This window comes from Ictidomys tridecemlineatus, chromosome 4, assembly GCF_052094955.1.
Source record: "Ictidomys tridecemlineatus isolate mIctTri1 chromosome 4, mIctTri1.hap1, whole genome shotgun sequence".
Taxonomy (NCBI): domain Eukaryota; kingdom Metazoa; phylum Chordata; class Mammalia; order Rodentia; family Sciuridae; genus Ictidomys; species Ictidomys tridecemlineatus.
Window position 1 is genome coordinate 33,308,550 of NC_135480.1, and position 19,743 is coordinate 33,328,292.

Genomic DNA, 19,743 nt, shown 5'->3' on the forward strand with positions numbered 1-19,743 from the left:
ATGCATATTTGTCACAATGCTGAATTGGGTTGAAATTTGCCTGAGTAACTATTATTTACTGTATCAGGTCCATTTTATATATTGTATCATTTCATTACTGTGTTCATTACATTGTTGGAAACAATATCATTGTGTCCTGATAGAATATGAAAAAGACTATTTCTTTTTAACTTGGGAACATTTAGGTTTGTTTTATTTGCTGTTGGTTTCCAAGAATGTCAAATAATATCTTTCTGTCTCAATGAGTGCAGTCTGACACAGATATTCATAGCCCACTACAGTCTTGTAGTTCCATCAAAAGCTCTAGATTAATTTTATTTTATTTGCCACTACTTTATAAGATTAATTGAAAGATCTTTCTGGTGAAGCAGTGACTCAATTAAACAGATAGAAAATTAATCTGATCAATTCTGGACTCAGTTTTTGAGAGAGAAGATGTTTGTCAGCCAATATATTAAAGAATGACCCTAATTTTTGTTCTTTTTGTTTCAATAAACCTAGGAGGGCATCATAACTTTGGTCATATTTTTATCCATGGGTGTGATTCTCATAAAGTATCATAAATAGAATTTTACCTTTAATGGAAAGGCAGAGTCAATAAAGGCACTATTTTAAATAAAACTGCTTTTGGACCGTATTTAGTTACCTTGTGGGATGTGTGCATATGATTATTTTCACATAAATCTTTCCAAAACCTAAGATATTTTGTTTTATATATTTCTTTTAAAAATACCAATTAAGGCTGGAGGAGTAATTCAGCAGTGGAGTGCTTGAATAGCATGTGTGAAGCCCTGGGTTCAGTCTCCAACAACACCATGGATAAAACCCAACAACGACTATCCAAGAACACCCCATTTTATACTGAAGTGAAAAATGGAGAACATTAAATAGAAAGTTCTCCAGGGGCAAGAAAAAGCTTGCCTACAAACATTGCATGAATCACTGTCTCCACCTAGTGCTGGCTTTTAAGAATTAGAATTTCAGAAACCTTACTGATGCTGTAAAGTTCTAATTTATGTAATGCACATGTACTGTCATTATAGCTGGGCCTGCTAGTGCCATTACACTTAAGGGTCTGTCAGCTCTTCATTTATAACGCAGAATATTAAGAGGTCTATTGCTTTTACATAAAAGCTCATGCTGTGCCAGAACTCTGTATTCTAATGGCCTTTGCTCTGTGTGAATGTTTATTAACAGTGTAAGTTGAACTTGACCAGCTCATTTTAAAGACACCCTGATGGGCTGAAGTTATATAGGCACTGCAACCAGGAGGATGATTTTTTTCTTTGATTTAAAAACTTTAGAAGTAAACTAAAAAGAGATTTTTGCACCCATACCTGTATGTTTATATAAATCAGAACCACATTATATACATATAGTTGAAGTTTCAGTTTTGTGTCTTTACACTTGAAGATCAAATTCTATTCCTAACAAGAGATTATTTAAGTTTAACCTATATTCTTTAATGGCAACATAATTTATTTGAGAGTATGTTTAGCTAGAGATTGCAGTTGCTGTCTACCTCTGTCTTTTAGTGTTTTAATGATAGTTTCTCAGTAAGCAGTATCCTTGGGAAAGCTTCTATGCTGATGTTTTATTAGGAGCACAATCCTAGGTCAACAAAAGTGAAAGAAAGATGAAAGCAAGGAAATAATGTACTAAGTGGTGTGTTATGGGTTTGACTATAGCCTTATAAGTGAACTCACTGGAACACCTTACATCTAGGCTTGTAGAACCTATGTATCTCGGTGAAGAAGGTAAAGAAATTTACTCATTTGTTCCTTCTTGTTTCTGAGTTCTTCTTAAAGTTTACCTCAGGAGACATTAACTGGCACACTCCCTTATTATGTTATATTACTGATCCTTTCAGGACCTTTAAGATAGTCACTGGAGAAGTCAGAGCCCATGCCTCATAGGGAAGTGTTTCATCCATTCCCAGAATAAGTGGAAGAAATGGCCAGCCCTGGGAAATGGAGCCACTCTGGTTCCTGATTCTGTGGGTATGTTAAATCTTAGTCCTGTCTCTGGAAACATATAGGAGAGTTGATACTATTAGAAAATGAAGTTACCACTGTGGTAGCCCAGGATCTCTCTTCAGCATGTGGATAAAGGCCAGGTGTATTTGGTGAGGCACATAAACTGGGCTCATTAAACTCCACCTTTTATGCCACTTGGATCCATTTGTACCTCTAATAATAGCTAGATTTCATAGACAAGAACAAAAAAGATGTCTTCAGTTTTGCCTCATGAGGAGAGGTGACAGTTTGGGACTTCAGTGTGGTCATCTGTTGGATTCTTCTAAAATGATTCAAAAAGAATTAGCAAGTCAAGCCTCAATGCTGTAGTTACAGTTGGTCTGAGACTAAATAGACATCAGCTTCCTCCATCTATTCTAAATTTATTATTTGCCAACATTTTGGCTAGCCTGGTACTTTACCAAGTACATTATCCTTGAGAGGTCTTGCTCTTACCAGACTCTTGCCGCTGCAACTGTCCATTCATTCTTTTCACTGGGCATAGCAGTAATAAGAGATACCTTCAAGGTCTCCTGGATTTTAGACTTTCACTTACATTATGTAGGAGCAAATTTTACTCTTTGTAGCAATCAACATCGATTTTCCAATCAGCAGAGTGACTCTTATTGGGCCCAATAATCTACTGGCATGAGGAGCCCAAAGTGACTAGATAATACAAAAGCTTCCCCAGATCAGTGGAAAACTTACTGAATTCCTGAGCAGAAGTGTTCCCATAGTGAAAATCAGTACTCTAATCCAGCAAAGACTAAAGGTTTAGAAACAGGGAGTGGGTCACTAGAAATGATGGCAAAAAGAGCCAATCTACCCGTTAATAATGGTTTCTAAATCCACACAGTTGAGTATTTGAGGACAGAAAACCAGTACTTGCTAAGATCACTGCATATATTGGTTCTGTAGGATGATACTATATACCTGCAAGTGATTTCCCAAGGTGGAGTGTTGGTTCCAACTTCAAGCATTGCTCCATTATGTCAGGCCAGCTGCTGAGGGTGATACTGTATAATGTAAGAGAAGTAAATCCTGGGGCTCACTGGCAAACCTCCTTCATTATAAAATATGTCTCTTATATGTATATACTATGGGCTGATGGATAAACATTCTGGTGGGGGCACTATGGACATCCTGTCTACTTTGTTGTTATGCATCTCTTCTGTGATAGATGTTCTCTGGTAGTATTAATATGAGAAATAAAAAAATCACATGCTTGGTAGCCTCCTCCTAAGTCCATTCACATACTTCTTCCTGGAATTTCATGTCCCTTACCCATGTTTTACAATTTTCTCTTCTTGAGGTTTCTTATCAATAGGTCAAACATTAGTCACTGCCTACAACTCTGGTTGCCTATTGTTTTCTACAAAGTGGATGACCAGGTGTTCTATTCCCAGCTCAACCTATTTGGGACAAATTCAAAAATGCCACTGCCCTTCAGAGCCATACCAAGTGGGACTGTGATATAGCAGTAGTCCACAGTGATTACTAGCACTGATACTAGTCACATGAACCAGTCTAGACTATTTCTGTTATTTATCAAATGCTTGTAGAGAAACCACCTGAGGTCATAATTGTAAGTTAAGGGAGAGGCATTAATGCAATAGACTCATGCCTTTTTCTGCCTCAGTCTGGCTGGGCACAAATCACGAGCCACTCAAGCAGGAACAAACTTTATTTCTGAACTCCACCAGCACACTCCACACACGCTCCCCGGGAACTCTCCCAAACGCCACGTGGCTCCTCCAGGAACCACCAACCGGAAAATCCCTCCTCTGGCACTTCCCCAACCAATGCAAACTCTTCAGGAATCCCCACGAGAGCTCAACCAGAACTCAATGGTAACTCTGAGAACTCAAAAGTCAACATCTTAATGGCTTGCTGGTGTCACCTCTCAACCACTACTTCTGGCAAAAATGCCATGCGTCATCCCGACTCGGCTGTGGCCCTCAACATTTTTTATTTGCTTGAACCTGATCTAAATGTATCGCTTCTATTATACAATGAGGTATATCTGTCTTACCTTATGTCATGGAGGATGTGACTGTACCTGGTTCATGATGAATGGCTCAATTTTTATGGTCATTTTACAGTTCATTTTCTAGTACTCAGTCTCACATACACAAAAACCTTTTCAAAATTTGTTTTTCCAAAACAGGATTATTTTCTGATGCAGACAACATAGTCTTACTCAGAAACTTAGTGTCCATACTGTACTTCTCTTATTAGGTTTGCCAGAGACTTCAACAGCACCCATATCACCTCAAATTCCTTTAATGTCACAGAATGTGCTAGGTCATATCACAGAGAAGCTTATACCACAATATGGATCTGTTTCTGATGCCTCTCATGCCCTGGACTCCTGTTGAAATTGTCAGTCTTCAGGATTACCTGGTAAATGCATCAGAGCAATATTTTGAAGCATGATAGATGTTGACTAAAAAATCCAGAAGAACCTATATCAATGCTGTACCTTAGTCTTTGTCATATGAGGTACAAGATGGGACTTGTACTTTATCATAGAGTAATATCCCTGCATGCATCAGGCCAATGGGACATCTCTGTTACTCTGTTGATGTGGCAGGCCCTGAATATTCGAAGGTTTTATTTTCCAACTTCTGGCACACAAGAGGAGACTAACAATTTTTGGTTACTAACAGGGGAGAAAACCTGGAGAATATTGTTTCCCAAGAGTCAAGTGAAGAAAGTATTTTAAGGAAGAGGGAAGCTAGGCATGGTGGTGCATGCCTGTAATTCCAGCTACTCAGGAGCTATTCAGAAGGCTAAGATCCCAAGTTCAACCCAACCTTGGCAACATAGCTAGACCCCTAAAAAAATGAAGGAATAAGGGCTGGGATGTAACTCAACCTAGACTGCTTACCCATTATGTGCGAGGCCCTGGGTTTAAGCCTCAGTACTACACACAAATAAAACAAAAATAAAACAACAACAACAAAACAAATCAAAAACAAAAAAAAAGCGTGAAGGGAATGAGAATTTGTCAGGCACTGCTGTTGTTAATTTAGTTATGTTTTAAGAATTGATCTTTGGTCTTGGTAATGTAAAAACCTTATGAGGTTGAGGCTGGGGTTGTGGCTCAGTGGTAGCGTGCTTGCCTTGCATGTGTGGGGCACTGGGTTCGGTCCTCAGCACCACATAAATTAATAAAATAATAAAATAAAGGTATTGTGTCCATCTACAACTAAAAAATTTTTTAAAAACCTTATGAGGCAGTTTCACTGGTGTTTCAAAGACAAAAATTTGAATTGGTTTATGAGAAAAGAGAAAGAAAGGAGAAAGAGACAAATCTTTTATTAAAAAATTTGCTGCAAAGGGACACAAAGAAATAAGGCAAATGACTACAAGAGGATGTAGGGTTCAGAGAGGATTCCTTTTTCATTTTTATTTTCTTTCAAAGATATTTGAGTGTCAAACATTATGCAGATGGAATGACCCAGAAGGGAAGGAAAATTAATGGTGCATGGCAAGAACAAAGCCCTAGAGGAGAGAAGATAAGGATCTGGGGCACAAGGAAAAATGTTGGCTTAGATCAAGAGCACAGACAGCTCCATGGTGGCAAGAGGGCAGCAGAGTATATGTAATCACAGCAACAAGGACTGGTAGATTTGCTGGTGAGAGGATGAGGAAAATCTTTTCTGTCCACTTCTCTTTTCTCAGCAAAATAAGATCACCAGCAGACATCAAGAAATGGGCAATGGAATCTGAGAGGTTTAATGAAAAGGAATTGATGTGGCCCTCTCACAATAGGGCTGGAGTCCACCTGAGGTTTATGGTCATAATTTAACATAGTAAATGTAAGCACAATCAGATATGATGCTCCCTTTTATAACAAATGTTTTATAATGACTTATTCACTATTCCAAAATAAAATTCATAGTTAAGAGAACCTGCTCATCACAATAACTTTTGAAGAAATGCCTGTCCTATAATGACAATGGTAATCAAAGAAAAATAGCTTGGAAGTAAAAGTAATATATACTGCAATATAAAATCTCAACCCAGCTGTCTAGAAAACATTATCAAGTTTGTATATACTTGTTCCTCTATATAGAATCACCTGAATATGTGAACCACAAGTTTCAAAGTATGCAACTATGTTATATTTGTTGCCAAGAATGGCGATGTCATTAGTGATATGATTTTTGCAAAAAAGCTAATGACATGAAAGAAACAGATCTATCCTTGAGGGAGTTGAATTAATAGGGAATTCAGTGTGTATTAAAATTGTGCAAAGATACTTTGTGTTAAAAGACAGTTTGTTTTTATAATCAGACAAATTGATTTTTTGCCTCCATGAATGCTCAGAGAAAAACTGTAAAGTTTGTGGTATGCAGGTCTAACTTCTTACACTTTGACATACATTTGATATTTTTAGATTCCTACTAGTTAAATGAGAACAGTGTCCTCCAAGTCATTATGACAACCAAAACAGTCCTAATTCTCAAAGCATTTTCAAATAAGTTCCTATTACCTCCCACCCTCACCAGGCTCTGTATATAGTAATTCTGTTCATGATTGGTTTTTCTCCAAACTTTGCTCAACTGTTGAGATTTAGGTTTTAAATTCAAAGCCTAGAGAACTGGACTTAACAGTATTTGGTTTATATATTTTTTTCAAGTGCAAAGAAGGCAAAGAGGGATACTGGGTTGAGGGTGAAGACAAAAGAGTGGCTATAACGCTATACCATGAATCTTGGCTGAGAGCAAAGGAAAGGGATACCCCCCTGGCTCTGGAGTATGAAAGGTGATAGAGGAAATGGATTGGAGCATCTGGTACAGTTGAGGAATTGTTGGCACAGGCCACTTAAATACATAAATTGGAGAAAAGGGAGGTGATGGGAAGGTGGCCTTGAAATTGGACTTGGAAGTGGTTTCAATTATATGTGATGCCTGGTTTGGGACTGTGTCCATGGGAAGGGTAGGTGGATAAGAAATGAGGTTAAGTAAACAAGAGGCACTGAGAGGCCAGGGTAGATTGTTACTTAGTATTGAAAAGATGTTGAATGATTTTAGGAGCAAAGGTGGAAAAAACAAAAAAGTAAGCCAGAGTGGTAAATTCTTTAATAAATGGGAAGGGAGGGTACAGGAAAACTAATATGAACTCAATAAAAAGGGTAGTAGGTGCTATAGGTTACATATATGTGTTTCAAAACACCGGGCATCTTTGGAGATGGATAGAGTAACAGTAACCTGAAAATGGCTCTGCAGGACAAGAAGAGCTTTCACATCTCCAGGCCCAGAATAACTTAATGTATGATTGAGAAAACTACTAAAAATGAGGGTTTCAAAAGATACAGGTCATGGAGATGGCCAGGTATTCAGAAAAATAAAACAAAATTGATGATTTAAATATGTCTGTTTTATCTACAATAACAAGAGTTTATCACCTTTGGAAGTTGTTTAGCTTGAATATGTTTGATGAATGGATTTTCCATTTCTCTTTAGACTTTATTTCAGCTTATGGAGTATTTATTGTCTTGTATATAGCTTACATTTTATGAAGTATTAAGAGAAAATAAGGCATATAAAAATCATCATTCAGATAATAAGTGTATGAGTTCATGCTCAGTGAAGGGAAATATAACGTGGGAGCTATATTCTACCATTGCCTGTCTTCTGAGAACTCTCAACTTTATTTTTTCTGGTTCCATATTGTTTAGAAATAGGTCTTTCCTGTTCCCACTACCTCTTGGTGTCTGGGCCCCATGCATTTCCAGCAAGCTTGTGGGAAAACTGGGCCCTTCAACATAAGGTGGAGTACTGCAGATGGTCTGATAGGGCTGGTCAATCTTAGAAATTTTTTCAGGGTCTGATGACCATCATATGTGCTAGAAAATTATGGGTGATGTGTGGTTCCTGTATTCTCCTTCATTAATCAGTGATGTATTATATTAATAAATGTCCATCATTTCATTTTTAGGATCAGTATTACTTAGCTATAGTGATTTTGACATAATATTACAGTTTATTGGTTAATACTGATTTAGGAGTTTTACATATATAATTATACTTATTATAAGTATAATTATATATGTAAAATTATTATGCTGTATCTTTTCTTAAATTGCTAGTGACTGACTTTATTATGAAGCTTATCTTCCTTTCATGGAATGAATTAACTAGTTTTCTATATCTTTATGGTTTAGAATATATTATATAGCAAAAAAAATGATATATTTCATGACCTATGAAATTATATATGGGAGGATGTTTTCTATTTGAAATCCATGAAATTTTTTTCAGAAATTCATTTATTTTATCAGAATTATTGCATTTATGAATAAGCATGCATAATATACTCTCACTTTTGATCTTCTGTATTAATAATTTATCTTAATTTTCCCATTTAGTTTGTGTTATTAATCTAGATTTGTTTGCAAAAGATTTGGTATTTTCTTTTTTATTTCAAAAACATTTCTTCAAAACATTCCACTTTTACAAATTATTTAGTTATATTTAAATCTCAATTCCCCTTCACTTGTTTTTCATGGGATAATTTTATGTTTTTAAAATAAGTGATTGAGTTGAAGGCTTCATTAGTTTACTTTCTTGATGTAGCTGTTTAATAAATGTGTTTAATAAATAAACACTCCAAGTTTAATTTGAATATAAATCTAGATATATACTATAAGTTTTCACATAGATTCTTTTTATTGCTTAAGTAGCTATTGATCATGTTAATTTTTTCCCTATCTGATAAATAGTATTTGGGGAAAGAGATGGGTGGTTTTTAAATTATTATATGATTCAAACTATAAAATTTAAACTTCTGCTTATATCTAAATATATTTTATTATTTGTCACAATGTGTGTGAATTTTATTTTATAATTGTATTGAAGTTTACTTTGTGTATATTTAGCAAATATTACAAATGTTCAGAAAATGTTGAGAAAGACAGACTGTTAGACCACAATGTGCATAAATAAATGATCATAATTACATTTATTAGTTAGAGTGGTCATATATTTTATGTCCTTATTTATTGCTTTTTTACATAAACTATCATTTTAATAAGATATTTTGTATAGTTTATAATTTGTTGATCTTGTAATAGTTTCTCCCATAATAATTGTGTGTATATTAGTTTCTCTCTGAATATCTAATAGCTTTGTTTGATGTCATTATTATTATAAAATGACTCTTTTGTGTTAAATTCCTCAGTCTATTATAATATTGACAATTCTGTCTTAATTTAACATGTTTTCTGATTTTTAAAATCTAGTGTTTTTAAATTAGTTTCATTTGTGTCTCTTGTAAGCAGCAAATGATCAGACTGGGGTTTTTATTTCAAACTAAGTCTTCACCTAGTACATAGCAAGTACTCAATTAAAATATGTATTTTGAAATGACATTTAGCCTTGCTACATCCCATTTTGTTTTTATTTCGTTTTAGGTGGGCCATAAAACATGAAGGGATCAGTAAGCCAGGCCAATGGAAGCATTCCAGAGTTGAAAATCCCCTATGGAACAAGCTTACTTACATGTGGCCGGTCCTTCCCAGTGGACAACTTAACGAGGTTGTATGGCTTAGTAGAAGAGGCAGTTGTTGGGACTTACTTTAAGACCCCATATGTGATCATCCTGCTGAAAATTCCCATGCAATTTTTGAATTGCAGTTGTTCAATATAAAAGATAAAACTTGCTCCTAATGTAGATGTGTTCAAATTTTTCATTATGATAACAAATTAATCTATTTCTTCTTACCCATCAAATTTATTTACAAATATATTATTTATTATGTATTTTGAAATTTAGTTCTTAAGCATACACATGTTCAAAATATTGTATGTTTCTAGTAAATTGAAATTTTATCATTATTTAGAAACTCTAGTCTAATTAAAGTTTCATTTATACAAAACTAATAGAAATATATCAATTTTTGTTGGTGTTTTTGGTTATTATTTGCTTAGTATAGATTCTTTTCATCCTTTTACTTTCTAATTTTATGTTTTCTATCTTAGGGGAGTTCCAGTAATCAGCATGTAGATAATTTGAGAAATTTAAATGACCTCTATCTTTAAAATAAAGCATTTGGTATTTTCTGATTTTTGTAATTATAGATATATTTGGATTGTTATTCATTTTCTATTTGTCTTAACTTTTCTGTACCCCATCCCAACTTTTTGTATTTTGGAAGTTATACCCTCTGCACTCTCTGTTATTATTGTTCTTGTCTTAATCTGAATATATTTCAGCCTACATACATAAGTGATCAAAATGCAAAGTTAAATATATTTACTCTTCTTTCAAATAATCAATAACAGATTATATAACTACAATCATATTATTTGTGATATAAGGTATTATTAAAGTGATATGTTTAAAAAAATTCCCTTGGATACAAATATTGCTGTATGCGGTTAATGCATATTTATGTTTACCCCCAGTTTCCATCTTTCTTGTTATAATTTCTTTTTACATCTCAGTCCCTCCACCTAGGGTTATTTTCCGTTGGCCTAGAACAGCCTTCTTTTAGCTATTAGTAGAAAATGCTTTTGATATTTTTGTTGTTGCTGATGTTTGCTTTTTTGCATTACTAGAAATGGAACCCAGGACCTCACACATGCTAGGCAAATGCTCTACCACTGAGCTACATCTCCAGCCCTTTTTGTTTGTATTTTGAGACAGGGTCTTGTTATGTTGCTCATAGTGGCCTCAAACTTGTGATCCTCCTAGGTTATCTACCACAAGGCCCAGCTTTCTGTTTTTTCCTTATCTAAAAGTGTCTTTATGTTGCCTTCAATCATGTTAGGTATTTTCTCTTAGCAAACTGAAGATACCACCACTGACTTCTGCCTTCCTTGTTACTATGGAGAAGTCAGTGGTGGTTTCAAATGCTATGCATTTTTCTATCTATTTGCTTTTAATATCTTTTCTTTGATATTCTACAGTTTTGCAACAGCATATCTGAGAGAGGATTTCTTCCCCTTCTCCTCCTCCTATGGTACTGGTAATTGAACCCAGGATTACTCTACCACTGAGCTACATCCCAGACCTTTTTTCCTTTCTTTTGAGGCAGGGTCTTACTAAGTTGCTAAGGTTGGCTTAGAGCTTGTGATCTCCTCCCTCAGCCTCCCAAGACACACAGGCACCATGCCTGGCTGAGGATTTCTTTTTATTTTATCCTGCTTCAGATTTACAGGTTCTTTGGGGTTCTTGAATCTGTGGGTTGATCTCTTGCGTAATTTCCAGGAACATTTTCCTTCAAATATTCTCTCTCTGGTATGTATTCACTCCATTAATAGCCCTCTGATTGGCTGTATGTCAGGACTTATTTGACCTCCTTGTATCTTGACACATATTTTCCAGCTTTTGCCTCTTTTTGATGCATTTTATATCATATTTTTCAGCCTGTGGTATGAATTCTCAATGAAAATTATTTTTCTTCACACAGTGAAAATGTTTGAGGCAGTATATTTTACTTACAGCTTTCTGGAGAGATATTATTTCTGGTTTGTCTATTTAGTGAAATTTATTCTATAATGATTCTTATTTTATGAAGGGAGAGGGTCTCCTATGAGACTTCCCACCTAGATTGGGTGCTGAGTTTGTTTTATATGCCCTTCCTTGGGTCAATTATACATAATAAAATATTTAGCATTTTTTACACTAGATTTTGAATTATTGAGTTGTTTGTAACTGAGAGTCAATCAACTTAACGATTTGTTGTATTTTCTGATCTAATCAAGTGGTTTTTTTTCGTTCCCCTTAAACCATGCTGTCCTATACTTCTTCACTGAGTAAACTTATGAGTCTCAGTACTTTAGTGAAAGGACACATGGTGTCTGAAAAGGAGAAGTCATTGCTTAAAGCCCTAAAGATGCCTTTTTACTTAGACTGCAGTGAAATAACAATCTAGAAAACTGAGATTTTCTTTTCTTTTTCTTTTTCACACCATGGATTGAACCCAGAAACACTTATCCACTGAGCCAAATCCCCAGCCCTTTTCATTTTTTATTTTGAAATAGGATCTTGCTAAGTTGCCTAGGGCCTCACTAAGTTGCTGGGTCTTGCCTTAAATTTGTGATCCTTCTGCCTCAGCCCCATGCCCCGCAAAAGGTGTGTGCCACTATATCCGGCAAAAGCTGAGTTTTATAGGAAAAAAAAAAGGTGAGCTTCTAAAAAGCAGAGACTGTGGGTGGGCAACGGATGGTCTGGGATTTGACAATTAAATGACCCTAGGAATTAATGTTGTGAGATATAGGGTTCATAGCACTAGTAAGAGCCAACATGGAATCCAGGATAGAAGGTTGGCATGGAGAGACCAGTAGGGCCACATGTGCCAAGAATAAAACACTTTGGCTTGCTCTGATTGTAGATTTTTTCTATAGAAGTCCAACAAGGACAGAGGCTAAAACCTAAGAAACAGCCAGGATATTAGCTGGTAGTGACCAAATGCCAGCAGTTTGCCCAATAACCAAAGAGGTCAAAACCCACGACCTTTGAGGCATCTGAGGATCCAGGACAGCTATTTATCTAAACATTATTTATTATGTTCAAGTTTTATATAGAGAGACCTTGGGCCCCTTTTACCAATAGTAAATGGTTTATTGAACTTTCATCTAAATTCAGAAACTATCTTGAGGAGAAGTTTGCCCTTGAAAGGAGACAAAAATTCTGGCAAGAAGTTTGACCTTCAAATATAATTAAATATGTATCAAAATGACAAAATTAAAAAACAAAAAAGAGGTTTTTTTTTTAATATATTGGCAAAACTGGGATACCTCTAATTCCCGAATAGATAGAAGGATGGACAGGGAAGCCTATAAGAAGGTACATTTTGTAGAATGAGAGACAATTGTAATTATCACAAATTTCACAAATATTGTGGTTATCTTTTATGTCAGTCAAAGCAAAAGTCATTCAATAAATCTATTTAAGTTACAAATGATAATTAGGATACCTAAGCTAACCAGATTGAGAAAACTACCACAAAAGAGGGTTTCAAAAGAAACAGGTCATGGAGATGGCCAGGTATTCAAAAAAATAAAATAAAATTGATGATTTAAATACGTATGTTCTATCTACATAACAAGAGTTTACCACCTTTGGAAGTTGTTCAATAATATTCTAACAGCTTGAATATGTTTGATGAATGGATTTTCTATTTCTCTTTAGACCATTTACCTTAAAAAATAACATTTTGCTCATGGTCTAAGATTTGACAACTGAATGATCTTAGGAATTAATACATATAACTTCATTTTTTTTCTAGCCATTCAAACAGAACAGTAGCTTTTGTGTGGAATGCATAATTTACTATACTCCAACAAAACTCTGACCTTCACTTGTAAACTGAAAGGAGAGATCTAAGGTATTACATTAATTGAAGTCAGGCAAACTGACCATGTATTTCAAATGACTCAGTCTGAGGGTCCTGCTATGTCTTGAAATGTTTGAGGAAGAGAAAAAAGTAGTTACCAAGCCTGGAATTCAGATAGCTCTCAAATTTAAATATAATCAATTTTGCTTCAAGCCTGGATCCATCAGATTAGTAGGAACCATATTTTCTTCCAGTCTTATTTTCACACAGTTGATTTTTAGCAAAAACATTATTTTATTTCAGCATATAATTAAGTGCAATTAATAATTTGGTTGTAAAGACTGTAATTAGGAACTGTAACATTTTTATTGTGGAATACAGAATACTTTGGGCACGGTAAGTGTATGTATTAATTTTATTACAAACTTAATCTTTGAACTTCACCATTTTTCTAACTACTGTTTATTATATATTTAGGCAGTGCATACAGAACAAGAAAGGATATAGACATAGTCCCTAACTGAAGCTTACAGTTGTAACTCAGAAAGGAAGAAACTAGAAAAAGAGGCAGAGCTGATGAATAAAGAAGGAAGAAATTCAAATAAAAATTTGGGGTTCTAGAAATAAAAGGCTAATTGTTGACCAAGTTAATTCAGTCATACAATCAGAATAAAGAAAGTGTAGCCGGGATGACTGCCTGAATCTGCCTAAAAATTAAGTCAAAATTCTGAACCTAAGAAAACCATTTAAAAGACACTATCTTGAGTGAGAATCCAATTCTCCTGTTAGTTCTTTAACAAGAACTTTCCAAAGTAGAATGATGACTAAGGGAAGATGTAAGGAAATGTAAGCAATATGTAAATATGGGATTATTTTTGTAGTTTCTCTGAATGCATTAATGCCCCAAACTATTTACCTCTCAGTGGTGACAGCTGATCTGAGAACTGATTTCATGCTGTTATCACTTTTAAATATTATTCATTCTAAGAAGAAATTGATAATTTTTTTTATCAACAAACAGCATCTCATGTATTTGGGGATACCAATATTTTTAAAATATTTTTTTAAATAAAGGCTTATAAAAAGCAGAATCATCATTAGTAACTATGATCATGGGAATAATTTATACAAACTCGGGTTATTTTCTCACACCTTGAGTAAAAAGTTATGAATTGAAAAATTGTATTTCTTAATACTTAAATGTAAGGAGCAATAGATTTTTCATATTCAAGAATGAAATCTATGAAAAAAAGTGATTTCAAAGAGACTTAAGATTTTGGAATGTATATTGGATAGTGACTTAAAATTTCTAAATCACTAAATTAAATCATATCTCTTTGGATGGGCTCAGTCTAGACCAAAAAAAGTTAAAAGTACAGATTTTATTTATCTGTGAAGAGATGATATTTCTAGTAGCCAAAAGTGATAAGAGGTATGTCCTTGAAGGAGAGGAATGAGTAGACATGTATCCTTGAAAGCAAACAACAGATTACTTAAGGGAATATGGGAAGGTTCAAGAGAGAAATTTGAAGATTGATTTACTTTTAATAACAAATAGATGGAAGTAAGGCCACACATGACTAAAAAATTGAGATCAACGAGCATCAACGAGCTGACTCTCAAAATGAAAACATGTTTTGTCCACTTAAGAGAGACGAGAAAGAAAAAAGCATAATTATAATCCCTTCAAGGGAGCACCATGACAACTCAGGATCACCTGACAGTGTAGCTGGGTCATGGAATATTGTGAACACAAGGAAAGCCAGCAGAGAATGAATAGAGCCCTGGAAGATCTGAGAAAAAAATAGAACTCTAGCCCTATTTAATTATCCATGTTTTTGTTACCTTTTATTATCTTGAAGCCATGTTTCTTTATTTCCATGAAGGACCAAATAAAGGTGCCTTAAACATTAGAACAAAAATCAAAGTACTTTATTTTATTTTTATATTTATTTGTTCTTTTTAGTTGTACATGACAGTAGAATCTATTTTGATATATTTATACAAACATGGACTGTCTTATTCTAATTAGTATCCCAGTCTGGTGGTTGTACACAATGTTGAAGTTCACTGAAGAGGATTCATACATGTAAAAAATTAAAGTATTTTAGAGGAAGAATTGCCATTGGTAGTAGCCACCTTGGAAAATTTTAAAACCCAAGCTAAATTTTCATCTCTTTGATTGGGTTTCTGTGATATTTCCCATTGAAAAGAGAGGACTGTGGTGCTTTCTTCCTTCACCTGGAAAGTAAAGGAAGCCTACCCAAGTCAGCAGTGCTTTGGTGGTGCTAAAGCCCATGTCCACACTGGCTACCTCTTATGATGAGTTGGAAGAGAGAAGATCCAAATAGCTGGTAGCTTATGCATTACATTTCCAATATGTTCCTCAGAAATACAGCTTGTGTAGAATACTGAAAAATTCTTAGTTCATATCCTGGGTCTATAAATTGGCAGGCTCACTGACTAAGCATAAAGAAATCTTTTTTTTTTCCTTGCCTTTCCTTCCATACTTCAAAAAAGAAAAGAAGAAATATTAGCTATTTTACACTAGTCTTCAATATGAGAGTAATTTTAAATGAGATTTTTTTCTCCCACTTCTCTCACCTATCCACCCTTTACTTTTTGATCTTTTTCTTTTGACTGAAATTAGTGTAAAAGTTGATTTGTTCTGAATTGCTTAGTATTTTTGCTGAGGAATAGTTACAGATTGATCCTAAACCTACTTCTTAAAGGTTATGTGCCCCCAAACAACTACTGTCATATTAAATAAAACTCTATACAATAATAGAGTTTCAAATGAAAATATGACACATTTTTCATAGCCTTTAATTTTGTTTGGTCAAGAAACATAGTAAAGCCAGGTGCAGTGGTGCATGCCTGTAATCCCAGAGACTCAGGAGGCTGAGATAGGAGGATTGTGTGTTCAAAGCCAGCCTCAGCAATGGTGACTCAGTGAGACCCTGTCTCTAAATAAAATACAAAAAAAAAAAAAATAGGGGTGAGGAATGTGGCTCAGTGGTTGAGTGCCCCTGAGTACCCAGTCATCAGCACCCACCCATCCCCTCCAAAATAAAAAGAATCATAGAAAGGGAGAGCAAACTCATGTAGCTCTATTGGTGGAAAACAGGCACTTATTTAAATAAACAGTTTATAGTGTGTTCTTTGCAATTTGATTTCCATACAGGTGAAAGGTTCTCAGTGAAAGTAAGCAATAAAATAATGCTTTTTAAATGCAAACATTGCTTATTTAGAAGTGTGATAAATTAAGCTCATTGTATGTCACTGTATTAACATGTTTATTCAAATATAAAGGAAAAAGCATTAAACTAAAAAACGCTTCTCATCAAAATTTAAAACATTTGTTTGCTTTTCTCCTAATTAAAAGCAATTGTTGTTTACTCATCTCACAAATTAGCACTTCATAATTAGATGTCATTTCAGAATAAAATCTTCACAACTTTCAGATTTTATTTATAACTTATTTAAAACACTTTTTTCAGCATAATTGCAAAATTCTTAAAACTGTTTAGGAAATGTAAATTAGGTATAATTGTACTAATGTTATATTAGCTTTGAAAAAAAAAACAACAACAACGTGTTCTCCTTGTCCATAAACTAAAGGCCCTGTGACTTGATCTGTGCTGGACTACCATGCCAGCACATTCCCCCAATCCATTTTTATCTTTGTCATGTTAGTTGGATACTCCCAGGACTCTAGGACCACCTTTATTGTGACCTTCTGAGGTTTTGCCTGCCAACATGACTTCCTTTTTCTTTGGGTAGGTACCTATGTCCCCTTTAGGAAATAGTTCCCACTTTTAGTTCATATGGATTATGATGTCTTTGGGTTCCCCAGAAACTGGTTATATGTTACAGTCTTATTAGGAAGTCCAGTCGAAGGGAACAGGATTAAGGGACAAGAGGGCAGAAAGGAGAACCAGTGTGAGAATGTGCTATCAAGCTGTCATCCAAGAAGCCACTGAAAGATGTTCTTAGCAGATTTTCTCTTAGAGAATAAAAGGAAGAATTTATACTTCCGCTTCCATCTCTCTTTGGTTAAAGATTTTCTCAAGTTATGCAGAAAATGACAAGTCAAAGATTCAAATGCAGTCAGGCTTGCTCAAGTGCCCAAACCCTTAGCCATTCTATATTGCTCTTACAAATGTTAGTCAATAATGAGAGCTAAGAATAAACTAGAAGCAATGATACAGAGTAGTTAGTATTCTAGGGTTACAGGAGGAATGCTTCTTTGAGGCGATATTTGAGTAAAGACCCAAAGGGGAAGAATATTCCAGACAATGCAAAGAACCTGAGATAATGTTTGAGGAACTATGAGGCACAAAATTACAGATGCAATGTGAACTGTGGGGAGAACAACAGGAGGCAATATTGGAGAGAAAGAAGAGAACGAAGAGGTGTGGATCACACAAGGGCCTTGTAACCACTTACACATTTTTGTTTGTTTTTGAGACAGAGTCTCACCAAGTAGCTCAGGCTGGCCTCAAAACTGAGATCCTTCTGCCTTAGCCCCACGAATAGCTGGAATAACAGGCATGTGCCACCATATCTGGCTAACATGCTGGGCCTTGTAGGGCATTATAAAACTTTTGACTCTTAATCTGAGACGGGAAACCATTGGAGGCTTGGAGTCAGAGGAGGAATGTGTTCTGACTTCAGTCTTAATAGGATCTTGTGATAATAGAGGGAAAGAGACTGATGGAGGTAAGAATAAGTGAGTGGGAGCCTTTTGCAATCTCTGTTGGAGAGAAAATTGTGCCTTTGACAAGGGTGATAGAGTAGGGGTAGATGAAAAGGAATGGAACCAGGTTTTGCTAATGGATGAAATTAGAAATTAGTACAAAAAGTCCTATGTTGGGAAATTTAGAGACATTTTAACTTGTGAAACAAAAAATAAATCATAATGAAATTTTAAAAGACATATATTTAGAACCAAAGCAAAAAATGTGGGTTGACAAGTATTTTTGAAGCAAAGTTCTAATTCTAAATGTTTGTATTAAAAAAGAAGGTCTCTCTCTCTCTCTCTCTCTCTCTCTCTCTCTCTCTCTCTCTCTCTCTTTATAAAAAGGAGGGAAGATAAAAATTAATGAGATAAAAATTCAATTTAAGGAATTAGAAAAATAATAGTAAAATGAGCTGTAAGAATTGGAAGAAGAAAGAAAATTATAAGAGCAGAGACTGATATAACAGATACTATCTATATAATAGAATCATCAACACAAAAATTCAGTTATTTGAAAATATTAATAAAGTGAATTTATCCAGTAAAACTGATTAAAGAAAAAGAGTAAATAATATCAAAAATAAAAGAAAGATAAAAGTATGGATGCTGAGAGATTAAGAAGAGATTTATGATTATAAATAACTTTCTGCTAATAAACATAATAATGTAGATAAGTGAAATAATCAATTCTTGGGCAAAAGTAATGTATTAAAAAGGAGCCAAGAAGAGTCAGGGAGCCTAAATAGTCCAATAACCATAGAAAAAATAGAATCAGTAGTAGCTAAAATCTCCCAGAAAAGAACACTCTAACCTAACGATTTTATTGATCGATTCTACCAAACATGTTTTTAAAAATTCAGAATACAAAAAGAGAAGCAACATTGTCCTACTCATTCTGTAATGCTAGAATAACACTGATACCAAACCTTGATGAGGATAGAATAAAAACTACATGTTAACTTTATTTATGAATGTATAAATGAAAATCCTGAAAACAAATATTGCAAATTGAATTCTGCAATCTATAAAAATGATAATACATCATTTGGATTCATCCAGGAATGTACCATTAGTTTAAACTTTGAAAACCTAATTAATATAATTAATACAAAGCTGATGAAAGTATAAGTAATCATATGAGCACAGTAAATTTAAGGAAAAAGAGCATTATATGATTCAATGCACAGTGTGGAAAAACCATTTTTGTAGTGCTGAGGGTCAAACCCAGGGCTTAATATGTGCTGGGCCAGCACTCTGCCACTGACTGAGACCTCTAGCCCTGAAAGAAAACCCTTAAAAATATGCAATTTTCTTAACCTAATATACAGAATACATATTCCAAACAGACTTTTTAAAAAACAAAAGAAGCTGATTCATAAATATATATAGGAAATAGCATGGGCTCCACAACAGCCAATATCCAAAGGAGAATAACAAGGTAGAAGTACTTGACCTCCTAGACATGAAAACTTACTAGATCTAAAACTGTTGTAATCAAGGCATTTGATACTGCATAGGGGTCGATAAATAGACATACTGGAGAGATTGGAACACAGAAACAGACTTACTCTTAAAGGAAGTTATGGTATTTCTCTACTACCAGTCCCCATATTGCATTAACAGGAGATGCTACAGATAATTTTCTATGCATGTGGAAGGAAGCTACAAATGAATTAACTTGGACTAGCCATGCC

At 34.6% G+C, this 19,743-nt stretch overlaps 1 protein-coding gene across 2 annotated transcripts in view; it reads left to right on the forward strand.

The window, feature by feature from the left end:
- The window catches only part of Dcdc1 (doublecortin domain containing 1), a 485,491-nt gene that overhangs the window by 383,943 nt on the left and 81,805 nt on the right, over window positions 1-19,743 (forward strand). For both annotated transcript variants that reach the window (XM_040284557.2, XM_078046288.1), the window contains one exon: window positions 9,439-9,562. In XM_040284557.2, coding sequence (XP_040140491.2) covers window positions 9,439-9,562 — 124 coding nt within the window. The remainder of the gene's footprint in view (window positions 1-9,438; window positions 9,563-19,743) is intronic.